General features: G+C 38.6%; 1 protein-coding gene across 1 annotated transcript in view; it reads left to right on the top strand.

The window, feature by feature from the left end:
• Positions 1-14,006, top strand: part of GCS2beta (glucosidase 2 subunit beta) — a 42,745-nt gene that overhangs the window by 3,170 nt on the left and 25,569 nt on the right. The window contains exons 2-4 of the mRNA XM_083115298.1: positions 1,324-1,536; positions 4,572-4,747; positions 10,768-10,991. Coding sequence (XP_082971424.1) covers positions 1,324-1,536; positions 4,572-4,747; positions 10,768-10,991 — 613 coding nt within the window. The remainder of the gene's footprint in view (positions 1-1,323; positions 1,537-4,571; positions 4,748-10,767; positions 10,992-14,006) is intronic.

Raw genomic sequence — 14,006 nt, 5'->3', positions numbered from 1 at the left:
GTGTAAAATGTGTGCAGGTAGTTTCAGCCTATAATCATCTATTCATTTTCATGTATTGGTAAGATAGGCTAAATTACATTTTAACATGGAGAGGATGACTGTGTTCACTTTAGTTTAAATTTCACTGCGTCTTTCAATTCACCATCCATATTTGAAGCCTCGCTACCACAGACAATTTACGTGAACTACTGGGCTTCGAACATATACCGATCGTTTATCTGTTCGAGAGAAGAAACAGTCGATTCCGTAAGCCATGTAGTGTCATCCATGCAAACTATTAGACGATCGAGCAAAAAAGCCTCGATGCAGCACTGTAATGTATACATTTGAGTTTTCAATTTTGGCAGTCTCGCATGTAGGAAAGGCCAAGACGTGAGGGTTGAAAACTGTACCTGCATATTGACTGGTGTGTGCTCCATTCTGTTGGCAGAATAGCCCACTTACGGCTGATACTTTCAGAGAAGAAATATTGGTAACAGTTTCATACATCAGGCACACTTTTCTTCAATTTTACACAAGAAACTACTTACGGAAATGAGTTTCTCCAAGGTTTACAACGTTCGTCGAGATATTTTCTTTCATCGTGGAATATATTTCACTGGGAAATCATGTATTTTTGAAGAGAAATATATCTCCGACGCACAATTGCCATTGCTTTCATTTGCTTTCCCTACGAAAACCGGATGCTGCATACGTTTGATGACGTAAGCCCCTATCAGTATTTCAAACCCCCCTTTTTTTACTATGCTTGTCTAACGTAACCAAACCTAACCTAACCTTATCGGAAATGGTTTGTGTGGCTATTCATGAATGGAAACACTGCATGCCCACTATGGTAGTCAAGATTTGCTGGAAGCGAAAAAAGGAGTCTAAGAAATTACTCTCTATGTGAAAAATTGTTTTGTTTTTTTTTCGTGTAAAAAGCATAATGGCACCTTGAACTATGTTCCGCAATACATAATTGGTAAGTACGAACCATCCGAAACACAAAATATCCGATTTTAATGTGTCTCCGATCTATGAAACTGTTACCGAAATATTTTATAATGTGAAAGCTATTCTTGTTTTTGGTGGGGAAATTTACCCCTCCCCCAGAATAAAATTACACTTTACTAATTGCTAATGAGATACCTCAATGTTCATGTAGCACTCAAGAGGATGGATCTCCGAACAGTACCTGAGTCACAATATGCTCCAGAATTAACACAATGCACTTTGTGACATATCACACCAACATTTAAGGCTCAAAACTTAAATTGAACAAACACGGAAGCGAAAATAATTTCAAAGATATTATTTGAAGTTACTTCTTTTTCTTTTCAGAGGCTTCATTGTACAATCCTGAGAAATCATTTGTATGCTTTGATGGCAGTGCAACATTACCATTTAAACATATAAATGACGATTACTGTGATTGCTTCGATGGCAGTGATGAACCAGGAACCGCTGCATGTCCAACTGGAAAATTTCATTGCACCAATGCTGGCCATAAGCCATTAAACATTCCATCTGGTTGGGTTAACGATGGCATTTGTGGTATGTATGAAACTTCTTGTTGGTGCATATTTGCCATTAGAAATATTATTAGCAGTTGCTAACATGCACAAACTTTATTGCAAAAAGGAATAAAGCAGTAAAAGTTTAATTTACCTGATAGCATAATAGAATACTCGTTCTTGACCCTCATGTATCACTTGATTCAGGAGATACATGCAAATGCATGTTTTCATTGAAAAGCTTATTTCAAAATATTTTTCTTATTCATTTTAACAAAAATGGAACGAAACATTCTTTTTATGTTGCATATTTTGCATGTATTGGCAATTTTAATGCATATTTTGTTTATTTTTCATGTAAAATGTATATTTTGAGAATTTATCAGTGTTATTATTTCTTTTACCAAAATGTAAGTTTTTTTCAAATATCCAATTTCCCAAATTTGACATTTTGCTGTTCCCAAAAGATGAACAGTCAAATTTAGTTTGGAAAGTCTTTTCAAACTTCTAGAACAACAGAGTACTTTACCTTGAGAATCCTTGGATCAGGAAGTTTAACAAGAGAATGATATTTGTAGGATTGAAAATATGTGTAATTTGTTATTATACTGACATTAGATTTTTGTTAGAGCTGGGACAGATTAATTGATATTCGCTAGTGCTTAGATTGCCAATAACTTTCCACATACAATATTCATATATATATAACAGTTGGGCTGAAAAGTTCGTAGGCTGACTCATAGATGGCATTACTAGAATTAAATCCATGTAATTTTTACTTAGTACTAACCTTCAAAAGATACGTGTATAAATTTCACAGCTGCCGGATAATTAGTTCGTGAGATATAGCATTGTGAGTGAAGCAGCTTTTGTTATTGTGAAAAAATGGATAAAAAAAGAATTTTGTGTGTTAATAAAGCATTGCTTTTTGGCGAAAAAAAATACTGTTGAAGCCAAGGCTTGGCTTGATAAACATTATTCGGACTCTGCACCAGGAAAATCAACCGTTGAGAAGTGGTTTGCTAAATTTAAACGATGCGAAATGAGCATCGAAGATGATGCACGCAGTGGATGCCCCAAAGAGGCTGTTACTGACGAAAACATCAAAAAAGTCCACAAAATAATTTTAAATGATCGTAAAGTGAAGTTGATCGAGATAGCTGAGACTTTAAAAATATCAAAGGAACGTGTTGGACATATTGTGCATGAATATTTGAACGTGTGAAAGCTGTGTGCAAAATGGGTGCCGCGCGTGCTGTTTCATCAAGACAATGCACCGTGTCACAAATCAATGAAAACGATGGCAAAATTATATGAATTAGACTACGAATTGCTTCACCATCCACCATATTCTCCAGATCTGGCCCCCAGTGACTTTTTCCTGTTTGCAGACCTTAAAAGAATGCTTGCTGGAAAGAAATTTAGCACTGATGAAGAGGTAATCTCCGAAACTGAGGCCTATTTTGAGGCTAAAGAGAAATCGTACTATAAAAATGGCATCGAAAAATTGTATGACCGCTATAATCGTTGTATCGCCCTCGAAGGCAACTATATTGAATAATAAAATCGAATTTTGTCAAAAAAATATTTTTTACTATGTTAGCCTACGAACTTTTCAGCCCAACTGTTATATATATATATATCCTGTAATGGAATGCGTAATTTCATCATTTATTGTATGTAATCTAGGTATCTTTAAAATCATTAGTGAAAATCATCAAGTCATTATCATTATGTATTAGACCAATGACAGCACCATCATCCACTTCTTGAAGTCAGTGTTATTATTATTCATTTGAAAGTTAATAAGCACCATTTGGAAAAAACAAGAGACATTATGTAAATGTATAAAGAAGAAAAAAGCATCTTACATTATTTTCTGTAATTTTACAGTTTCTCCAGTTTCAATGGCAGTGGCTAGTACGAAGGCTATTCAGAAATCAACTTTCGATTGGTTCGTAAAAAGCAATACATAACCGCAATGACATGGCACATATGCAGTAATGTGTAATCCCACTCCACTCACAACCGCAGTTCATTTCCTTCAACAGTGCATGGAGTAGGAACTGACTAACGTGGATGCTTGTATTACTGCTCCCGCCAGTTGTGAGGTGCATGGTGGGGTTCCATTCCTTCAAGCAGGAGGAGTCAACGCAGCTCATCGTCGATTGTGTCCAGGAAATTCCTCGGAGAGTTGTGAAACTGCATTTTGTTTGCACAATTTCTTCAATTTGTCGGACAAGTTACCGGTCACGATTGAAGGCCTTCCTTGACCTCCCTTATTATGCGCAACGGCACACCCAGCTTTAAATTTTGTGCACCAGTGTCTCGCAGAATTATCACTCGTAACGCCATTTCCATAAACACGACACAATGTGGCCGCGGTGGCTCAGTCGGTAACGCGTCTGACTACCATGCTAAAGGTCCCGGGTTCGATCCCCGGCCGGTTCAAATCCGGGAACTTTTCTAACGATGGAAGCGGCCCCGGCGCCCACCCAGCGTCGAATAACATGGGTACCTGGGGGAAACCCTGGGGGTTAAAGGCGGTCAGGGGTGTGATGCTGATCACATCACCCCCACTCACGACCGGATCAAGAAAATGTTTGGCGTTACCCCCACACCCCCTATATGCCTTCATGGCGTGGTGCTATGCACAGGGGAGCACTTTACCTTTTTACCTTTACCTTTACGACACAATGTACGATGAATTTTGGCTGTGTTGACTTCTGCTTGAAGCAATCAAATCACACCACACACCTCGCAACTGGCGGGAGCAGTAATACGAGCACCCATGTTCGTCAGTTCCTACTCGCACACTGTTGAAGCAAATGGATTGTTGTTGTGTGTGCAGTGTGATTACACATTACTGATGGCTACTACACATGTACCATGTTGTTGCGGTTATGTATTGCTTTTTGTGAGCCAATCAGAAGTTGATTTCTAATTAGCCCTGATATTATTTAGGAAAATAAGGAAATACTTACATGTTCAAATAGTGTTTAAAATTTATGAATGTAAGCATAATTTGTTATTGAATTGTAAATGGTGCAAAGTTTCAAACCACCTTATTTCTAGATTGCTGTGATGCCTCTGATGAGTACAATAGCACTGCTGAGTGCATTAACAACTGCTATGAGCTTGGAAAAGCAGCACGTGTTGAAGCCCAAAGAAGAGCTGAAATTCAGAGGCAAGGTTACGATACAAAACAGGAATTGAGCAGGAAAGGAAAGGAAATGAAGAAGGAAAAACATGTATGTAACTTTTAATGTTTTCTTTTTGTTTAGAGAATAGAAGCCGACATGCATCAGATGCTGATGCATTTTAATTCATTCATTAGGTTCATTTAAATTTGCATTTCTGCCACTTTTGGCTAATTGATGAAAGGACAGTCACAAAAGAACATTAATGCCCAGGCCAGGATTCGAAACTGAGACCCCTTGCATCGCAGTGTGCTGTGCTAACCACTCTGCCAAGGCCCATGTGATACAATTTAACTCTATTCAATAACAATGAAATTACACAATTTGCTTATAATAAATTACAACTTCAAAGAATAAACTGCCAATTATCATGGATATATTACGCCAGCTCCTTGGCCAAGTGCATTAAGTTGTAGATTTTTGATCTTACCACTACTGGGTTCAAATTCCAGCAAGGGCATGGGTTTTCTTTCTGACTGTCTCATCATCAGTATCATCACTCATCTTCTTCATTCTGATTTGGTGAAAGTGGCATTAGAGCAATGCTTTAAAAAAAAAATGATCTGGTTTGTTCACGTTTTGCATTATTTATCAATTATTGCTAATTTATATCATGAAAATAAGTACAATTTGAATTAGCATGAGTGTACTTCTTGTGGAGTATATACCAGGTGTGCCGGTTAATAATTTTTAATTGATCCGAAAGAAAACAAGTGTATCTGGGGAGAAAGGTAACAAATGCTTTATTCAAAGTATGCGCCATCGCTAGCTATACATTGTGCCCATCTGTCCGTCAAATTGTGGATGCCCTTCCAGAAAAATCATTCACATTTTGAGGTGATCCAGTTAGCAAGCCATTATTCAACATCTTCCTAATTGTTGAAGTGTTGCTGGGAAAGTGAGTGAGACATCGATGAAAACAAGTGGTAGTCCAAAGGGGCTAAGTCTGGTGAGTATGGCAGGTGGGGCAAGAATTCCCAGCCATGTGCAGAAATGGTGTCTCTGATACCTTTCGCTGTATGTGATGAGGCGTTGTCGTGCTGCACAATCACTTTTCCGTTTCTTCTCACCCAATCTGGGCACTTTTCAATCAATGCATATTTCAAATTGATGAGTTGTTGATGGTAGTGAACGGCATTCACTGTTTCACCTGGTTTCAGAAGCTAATGGTACACCACACCCTTCTGATCCCACTTCGGTTTTGCAGTCGATGTTGAAGGTTGTCCCGGGTCAACCCATGACTTTTTGCATTTTGGATTCTCGAAGCAGATCCATTTTTCGTCCCCAGTCACTATCCGATGCAAGAAAGACTTTCTTTCATGCCGAGAAAGCAACACTTCACACACCGTTTTTCACTTTTCCATTTGTCTGTCGTTCAGATGATGTGGGACCCATTTTCCTGCCTTCTGGATCTCTCCCATGGCATGAAGACGATCAGATATGGTTTGACGACCAACCTTTAACTTCTCTGCCAGTTGTTGTTGCGTTTGCGTATCGTCTTCGTCCAACAGTGCTTGCAATTCGGAGTCTTGGAATTTTTTCTGCTGGCCTGGACAATCTTTGTCTTTCAAGTCGAAATCACCACTTTTGAATTGTAGAAACCAATGCACACACGTGTCTTGCGTTAGGACATTGTCACCGTTAGTTTCCACAAGGATACGATGGCTTTCACTCGCGTTTTTCTTTTGATTGAACAAGATTGATTTGTTTCCCACACAAACCCAATATCACAATCACTTGCACTCGGTTGCACATCCATGGCATTTTGACAGGTACTGTTCTGGCAACACACTGACGTAACAGTTGAGACTGTGCACCAACCCTTGCTTCCAGCGCCATGCAGCGACGAAATTAAGAATTATTAACCGACACACCTGGTAATGACTGATGAGTTAACATGCCAAGTATTAGATTGTACTAGGGTAAATCAAAAAGTAAGTTACACCCTCCTGTATAAAACAAACAAAACACATTAGAAAGAAAATAATTATTGTACAAAAATGTATGAACATTTAACTTTTTTCAACATAGTCACCAAAGTATTCCAAGCACTTTTTGAATCGTGTGACCAGTTTTTTTTTTTATTTCTTATGTGTAAAAATTCAGTCCATTTTCAATTGAGTTGACTTTTGTGCTCATCGGTTAACAATCGCGGCACCCATTGAGAGCACAGTTTACGATACACCCAACTGGTGATGAATCAGCATAGACACACTATTGTAGGATATGCAATCTCTTTTTAATTTTCACGTTGTGGTTGGCAAGGATGATTGCATTCACACTCTCTGTTTTGTCGATAGTGTTCACAGTTGCAGGCTGCCCAACACACTGTTCGTCTTTCACGTTTGTTCTTTCCTCTTCGAACATCTGGCACCATTGCTGATCATGGGGTGTGACACTGCATTTTCACCATACACCACGACAATTTGGCGATGGATTTCACTCTGATTATGCCTTCATGTCCACAAAAGCACAACAGAGCGCACCTTAATTTTGGACGCCACCTCAGTTCGATGCGCCATACTCATACGGTGACTACTATCATATTAAAGCAGCTGCAGCATGGCTGCTTTGGGTATGGGGAGAATACATTGTGGACAGTGTTGTCACGAAACGTGATTATTTTATCTCTTTTAGTACAGGAACATGGCTCTGGTGTAACTTACTTTTTGATTCACCCATGTAGATTTTGAAATTTCTGTTATTAACCACACAACCTATAGCAAAGGCTGTTGAGAGACAGAGAGAGCTTTCTCTCAAACTTTCTCCCTTGCAGTTTCTTTCTGTCCTCCTTGAACTGAAGGAGCGTACAACTCTTCCCTTTGTAATTTATGTTCTTAAAGGTTCGCATAACCACTTTTTATAGATGCAAAATAATCTAACACAGTCATTTTTAGTGGTTTTTATTTATTTTATCTGCGACGTTTCGTTCTGGTTACCAAGAACTTTTTCAAACTACACTAAGATATACATACAATGACACAACCTCACATGGCTTGTCACTCTACACTTCTAAGGAATGAAGTGTCCTGTGTGTCCTTATTTCCTCCTGAGCCACCTCCAATTTTCTGCACAAGAATGGAAGATTTCAACTTGCCAGATGAGTTAAAGGAGAAAGTGAAGGTCAATGCCATCAGAAGGAGGAGGGGAGGGAAGATAAGAAGAGTAGGTTACAGGATGAAGGGAAGGGGGAGAAGCAGCCAGGTGTAACACCGGCAAGGAAAAAACAGTTTACCTAGGAGGAAATAAGGACACACAGGACACTGGACACTTCATTCTTTAGAAGTGTAGAGCCATGTGAGATTGTGTTATTGTATGTATATGTTAGTGTAGGTTGAAAAAGTTCTGGGAAATCAAAATCACCCCCCCCCCTCTCTCTCTCTCTCTATCTCTCTCTCTCTATCTCTCTCTATCTCTCTCTCTCTCTCTCTCTCTCTTTCTCTCTCTCTCTCCCTCTTTCTCTCTCTCCCCCTCTTTCTCTCTTCCTCTCTCTCTCTATCTCTTTTTGTGAGACTGGTGTGGAGAGGTACAAATGAGATAAAAGAAGGTCACAGAGGGAGATATTCGTAGGTGGGGGGCAAGCCAGAAGATGAAAGAGAACGTATTGTGTGTGTGTTTGTTTATTTATTTAACAAGAATTCCAAATACAGCGTTAGCCATTTTACATTGCAATGTAAACAGTGAAAAAAAAAGAAAAAAAAAATAATAACATAAACAAAAATTACATCATATAAAGGCCCTTACACGTTTTTGTACAATAGCCTTTTAAAACGTGCCTCATTATCAAGAGTGTTAATTTGACCTGTTAACATGTTGAATTGGCTGGGTAGTCTGTAGAGCAAGGAACGCTGGATGAGGGTTAAACCTTGGCTTCTGAGAAGCAAAAAGTTGAGTTGTACTTGTTTTTCGAAATGACACTCGAAAGTTAATTTCCTGAAGAAGGCGGTCACTTCTGATGGTACCATTAACTATTTTATGAAGGAATACATGGTGTACCAATTTATGTCTGTCGTGAGGTGGATGGATATTTAAATTTTTAAGAAGAATAGGCTTTTGTAGGTGTTTAGTGGATGGAATTCGGTAACAAACAATGGCCAGGAAGAAATTTAAAACAGAATTTAGTCTGTTGAGATGGATGAAGAGACATTCAGGGATGACATAACACAAGTCCCACAGGATTTTACTGGTGCAGGTCCAGGCGCAAGACATTCGTAAGTCTGCAAAATACAGTCCACAAAATGCTACATGGAAGGGAGGTCGACATTTGAATGTCTTCTGAAAGGGTCACCACTTACACCCCGTTGGAAAATAAAACCTAACCCATATTTTCTGATACCATACTCAGGGCTCGAAAAATCCCGGTCGCCAGGTCGCCATGGCGACTAAAAATTTCAGCCGGGCGACTGTGAACTTTGCTGCAATATGTACGAAATTTTGATGGTTCTAATTGCAGTACATCGTAAGTTAGCATTTTTTTTTATCAACGTAGTGAACATTCCATAACAATTTCTTTCCATTTGTCCCCCAACACCCCATTTCCTGCTTTCTCAAATAATTTAGCGATGTTTTGAATACCGTGATGCTCAGCATCTTATACAGTGTGTTTCAAAAGTCGCACAACACAAACTTTGGAAATGTTTATCATGAAAACCGTAACCGTATTTACACCGTGTTTTCTGCATTATAAAGCCTCATCCATTGATATATTTCTCAACGCCTAAAATTATCAGTTCACTTCGTGCTGAAAAATTATATAAATTAATAACTGACGGAAAGCAACATTCAAATTTTTCCAGAAATTAACTTCTGAGTAAGAAAAATATGTAAGAAATTATTGAAAGGTCATAATTAGACATTTGTTGACTGATGCCAAGTCAGTCTGTCATTTGCTACCAATATTGGTCATGTGCAACATTTGATGAATTTTTGACTGGCGCTTTTATGGGTAAGTGAAAAGTGCCATTTTTGGAACATATCTTCGTATATGGCAACACTAGCAGGTCGAAATATTGCCAACAGTCGCATGCAATATGTGTCTAAGTATTGGCTATACATTTACGTGAAAATAGACTGCCCCTGTTTATATTGAATTCCTTTTGCTCACTTTCGCCGCTACTGTGCCTGTGTTTTTAATTGATTCAGCATGGTGTATTCATTGGAGCAGTGCATGTGCATTGCTGAAGAGTATTTTACTACTCATTCTTACACTCATGTGCAAGAGGTTTTCCAATAAAAATGCCCTGCTTCTGCTGTACCTCACAAAGCAACTGTTTTAAAACCAGTCAAACAGTAACATATGATCACACAAATTGTTTAAGAGTTGGTATTTTTTGTTGAAATTCAGTTCTCAGATGTTTTTTTAAAATAATGTAATTGTTTTTATTTAGCTAAAGGCTAACATAAATTTATGAACCCAGTGATAGCCTGCAGGATTAGTTTAGTGCAGAAAACGCAGTTTAAATGTCTCTTATGATTTTCATGATGTACATTTTCAAAGTTTAGATTGCGCGACTTTTGAAACGTACTGTAGTATGCACAATTGCTAGTAGGTGGTTTCCTGGCGCCTGATTTTCAGAGCTGGCGCCTAGCTTTGAAGAAAATTTTTCAAGGACTGCCAATACTAATTTCTTGGCACAGCTATAAGCTCACTTATAATCATTATCCTTGGCAGTTTCCTGTCTTTGTCTGGGTCAGCATAGAAGTTAAGCCTTTCCATTTTTTTTTGGCGTTCCACCACTCATCTCTTTCCACCGACATTTTGGTCTCCCCCTTGGCCTTATTCCCACTCGTTGTTCATTAAGCTCTTATTGGTTGTCTTTCTGCATCCATCCTCTTCATGTGTCTGAACCATCTCATCTGTTACTGATCTATCCTCTCCTGGAGCTTCACCACACCCACTGTCTGTTGGATCTCCTCATTCCTTATTTTATCCCTTCTAGTCTTCCCCAATATACTCCTTAAAAATTTCATCTCCACCGGCTCCATCTTTCTTTTGTCTGTCTCTGTCATCGTCCAAGTCAATGCTCAGTACTTAGTTGTGTTGTCACACTTGCGTGAAATTCTCGTGACAGGAGAGACTTGCCCAACTGGAGAAGGAACTTTACGAGGCAGAGATTGTAAAGCAAGAGAAAGAGACGCTGAAGGCATCGGTAGAGGAGCTGGAAGGGGAAGCCCTGAAGAAGTACCAGCAGGAAATTGATGAAGCTAAGCTAAACGACCAGGAACAGGAGAAGCTGGATAGAGAGAGAGAAGCGCAGGAGGCATTCCAGAAATTGGATGAAAATCAAGACGGAAAGTAAGTATTGATTTACTAATATGTATCTAAAGATATCTGTTACGCGGAGATAGGTAATTTATAGAAGCATACAAATTTCGTTTTTGATGAAAACACGAAAGATGAAATAACATGCTATAATGTCCATTTTTCATGTTTCTGAAACGTGTGAGGAAATAATGCGAAATATACTCTTAAACACGAAATTTACAGTTTATATACTGACGCGACACTTTCTGAAGTATCCTGTGAGTTATGCAATTCACAGAAAATTGATTAATTCTGCTGTAAATATTTGAGAAGCAAAAATGTACCCCTTTACACAGGAATAAACTTAATACTCTGGTAACTACATAAATGTGCTATTAGAAGGGATAAGTTTATTTTGTATAATAAGTGCAGTTTTTAAATCAAATTTACGATTATATTCACACTTTTAAAACCAAAATGTCATCTTATATAGCACTTTTGATGTGATTATTCATCTCTGTAACACTGAAATGTTATATTATTTACCGCTTTTGAACCCGAAACTGACTCTGTTTTTGTACCGAAATTTTGCTTTTTTATTTACCAAAAGTATGTGCCTCTAGTAATTTACTCTGATAAGCTTACTTTTCATTTTTCCGTGCAAATTTTTGTGATCGATTTTGCCACCCATCTGGTGGCTTCGTCAGGCCACGTCGCCCGCAGCAAGACAGAACACGCCTGACGAAGCCACCAGACTGATGGCAAAATAGATTGCAAAGAAAATTTGCATGGAAAAATTAAAAGTAAGCTTATCAGAGTAAATTACTAATATGTGTTTAAAATGTTGCATGTATATACAGTCGACTCGCGGTTAACCGAGGCTCCGGGTTAACCGAGGGTGTGGTTGGAAAACATCGCGCTTCATAACGCACCCTCCCTGTTTGTTTATGGAGTTAAGTCACCATCCGTGCTGCACGTGTTCGTTACATTGGGTGTATTCCGAAAGTCTTAACGAAACAAACGTATTCAACAAAAATAACTGGGCTCGTGAATCTGGTGAAACCAGTTATTTTACAGACTTATGGGACACACTAGGTCTTAAGTGCAGGTGCAGCGTTTTGTTTGGAGAAAGTTTCCACATGACGTCCAGCGGAAGGAATGTCCTTATGGCAAAAATAAACTCTACTGTGAACACTGTTACTCATTTTAATCACATCTAAGAACGGTTAAGGCATGCTTATCTTGGGCATGTCGCTTCATATCGCTATCTGTTAAAATTATAATATATGTTCCGAACTAGTGCAGTTTGAATTCATCAGCACACTCGATGTCTGAAATAAGCAGACGATTCTCACCGAACAAACCAGCCTCCTGGCCCGTGCGTTTGGTGAATCTCGTTCTTGCACGAAACGCACGGAATGCGACTTTTGGGACAGCATAATGAAACATACGGAAGCACTTATGGGGCAGCCAATTACCATAACTTGTTTAACGCGTTAAACTCGTGCGACTTTCGGAACGAGCCCATTGTCGGTGTATCCGATTGTTACGGTGGTGTTTAAGTCTGTGGAGGCCTATTCTAAGTAGAAAAGGTAATCTTCTCATTTATGTTGTACTAGTAATAAATAATTGGTATACAGTTTTAAGTGTTGTTTCGTCATTTACGACCTATTAGCACATTATCTCCGTATTATCCGAGGTAGTCTCAGTCCCAATTAGCTCGGATAATCGCAAGTCTACTGTATTAATAGTGTAGGCTGCAACACTCACATTCATAATAAAGGAATCCACTTTTTCTTCTCAAATATTTACAGTAAAATTAATCAATTTTATATGATTTGCATAACTTACAAGATAATTTGGATTTCAGAAAGTGTTGTCAGTAAATAAACTCTGAAATTCATGTGTAAGTATTTATCTCACTTTTTGCATCCATTTGTGGCAAAACATGTTGGGGGAAAACCTTTCAAAAACATGAAAAATTTACATTACTATTCGTTTTTCTGACAAGAATGAAATATCCATGTCTCTAGCTGTTCCTTTTTCTAATGCACCAGGTATTGCATAAATAACACCTGGTTATATATGTTAATAGAGGAGGTAAATGAACCACAAGCCATTCAGGCTCTTCATAGAACATTTAGGGTCTTACGTTGCATCAGTAAAATATCGGTTATCGGTAGATTTTTATATCACTATTGAAAAGAGCACTCACTTTGGCATATTTTAAGATTCTATTCCAATATTACGCCAAGTGCACTTGGCTTCCTCAGGGATGAATTATAATATAGGAGCACGGAGAATCCTGTACCGAGAGGTAGGAAACAGAAATGGGTGGAAGTCAGTGTAGCCAACTGTGTAGTCTTGTAAATTTTTGGTATCGTAATTTGTATGGTGTGCTGTTGTTCTAAATAAGCTGACGTGGAACATTTTTGTTATTTTACACGAGGTGTGGTTAGAAAAAACCGGACTGTTGCTACAAAATATTTTATTGGTTATTTTGTACAATACAAACATTATCCCATTCAAAGTACTCCCCTGCACTATCGATACACCACTCCATACGAATCTTCCATTTCTGGAAGCAGTGCTGGAAATCATTTTCTGAAACAATGTTCATGACCTCCGTCGCTTTTGTTTTCACAGATTCTATGGTCGTAAATCTGGTTCCTTTCAGTGCTGATTTGACCTTCGGGAATAAAAAAAAAATATGTCTCATGTAGCGAGATCCGGCAAATAGGGTGGATGTTCTAACACTGGGATCCCATACTTGGCCAAAAAAGCATTGACAGACAATGCCGTGTGGGCAGGGGCGTTGTCCTGATAAATAATCCATGACTTCCTTTTCCACAAATTGGGTCGTCAGCACTGCAATGAAATAATGTTAGTTGACAGTTTGACCTTGGGGTACCCAATTCGAATCAATTCACTGACATTTGCAATGTTGGATTCCGTTTTTGACGTGCAAGGCCTTCCAGGACAAGAGTCGTCCGCGATCACTTCTCGTCCCTCTTTAAACCTTTGAAACCACTCAAACAATTGAGTGCGTGATAAACACTTATCTTC

The sequence above is a fragment of the Lepisma saccharinum genome, chromosome 30 (assembly GCF_977018435.1).
Source record: "Lepisma saccharinum chromosome 30, izLepSacc3.1, whole genome shotgun sequence".
Taxonomy (NCBI): Eukaryota; Metazoa; Arthropoda; class Insecta; order Zygentoma; family Lepismatidae; genus Lepisma; species Lepisma saccharinum.
The sequence above is the reverse complement of the archived record's forward strand: the minus strand, read 5'-3'. Positions and strand labels throughout refer to the sequence as shown.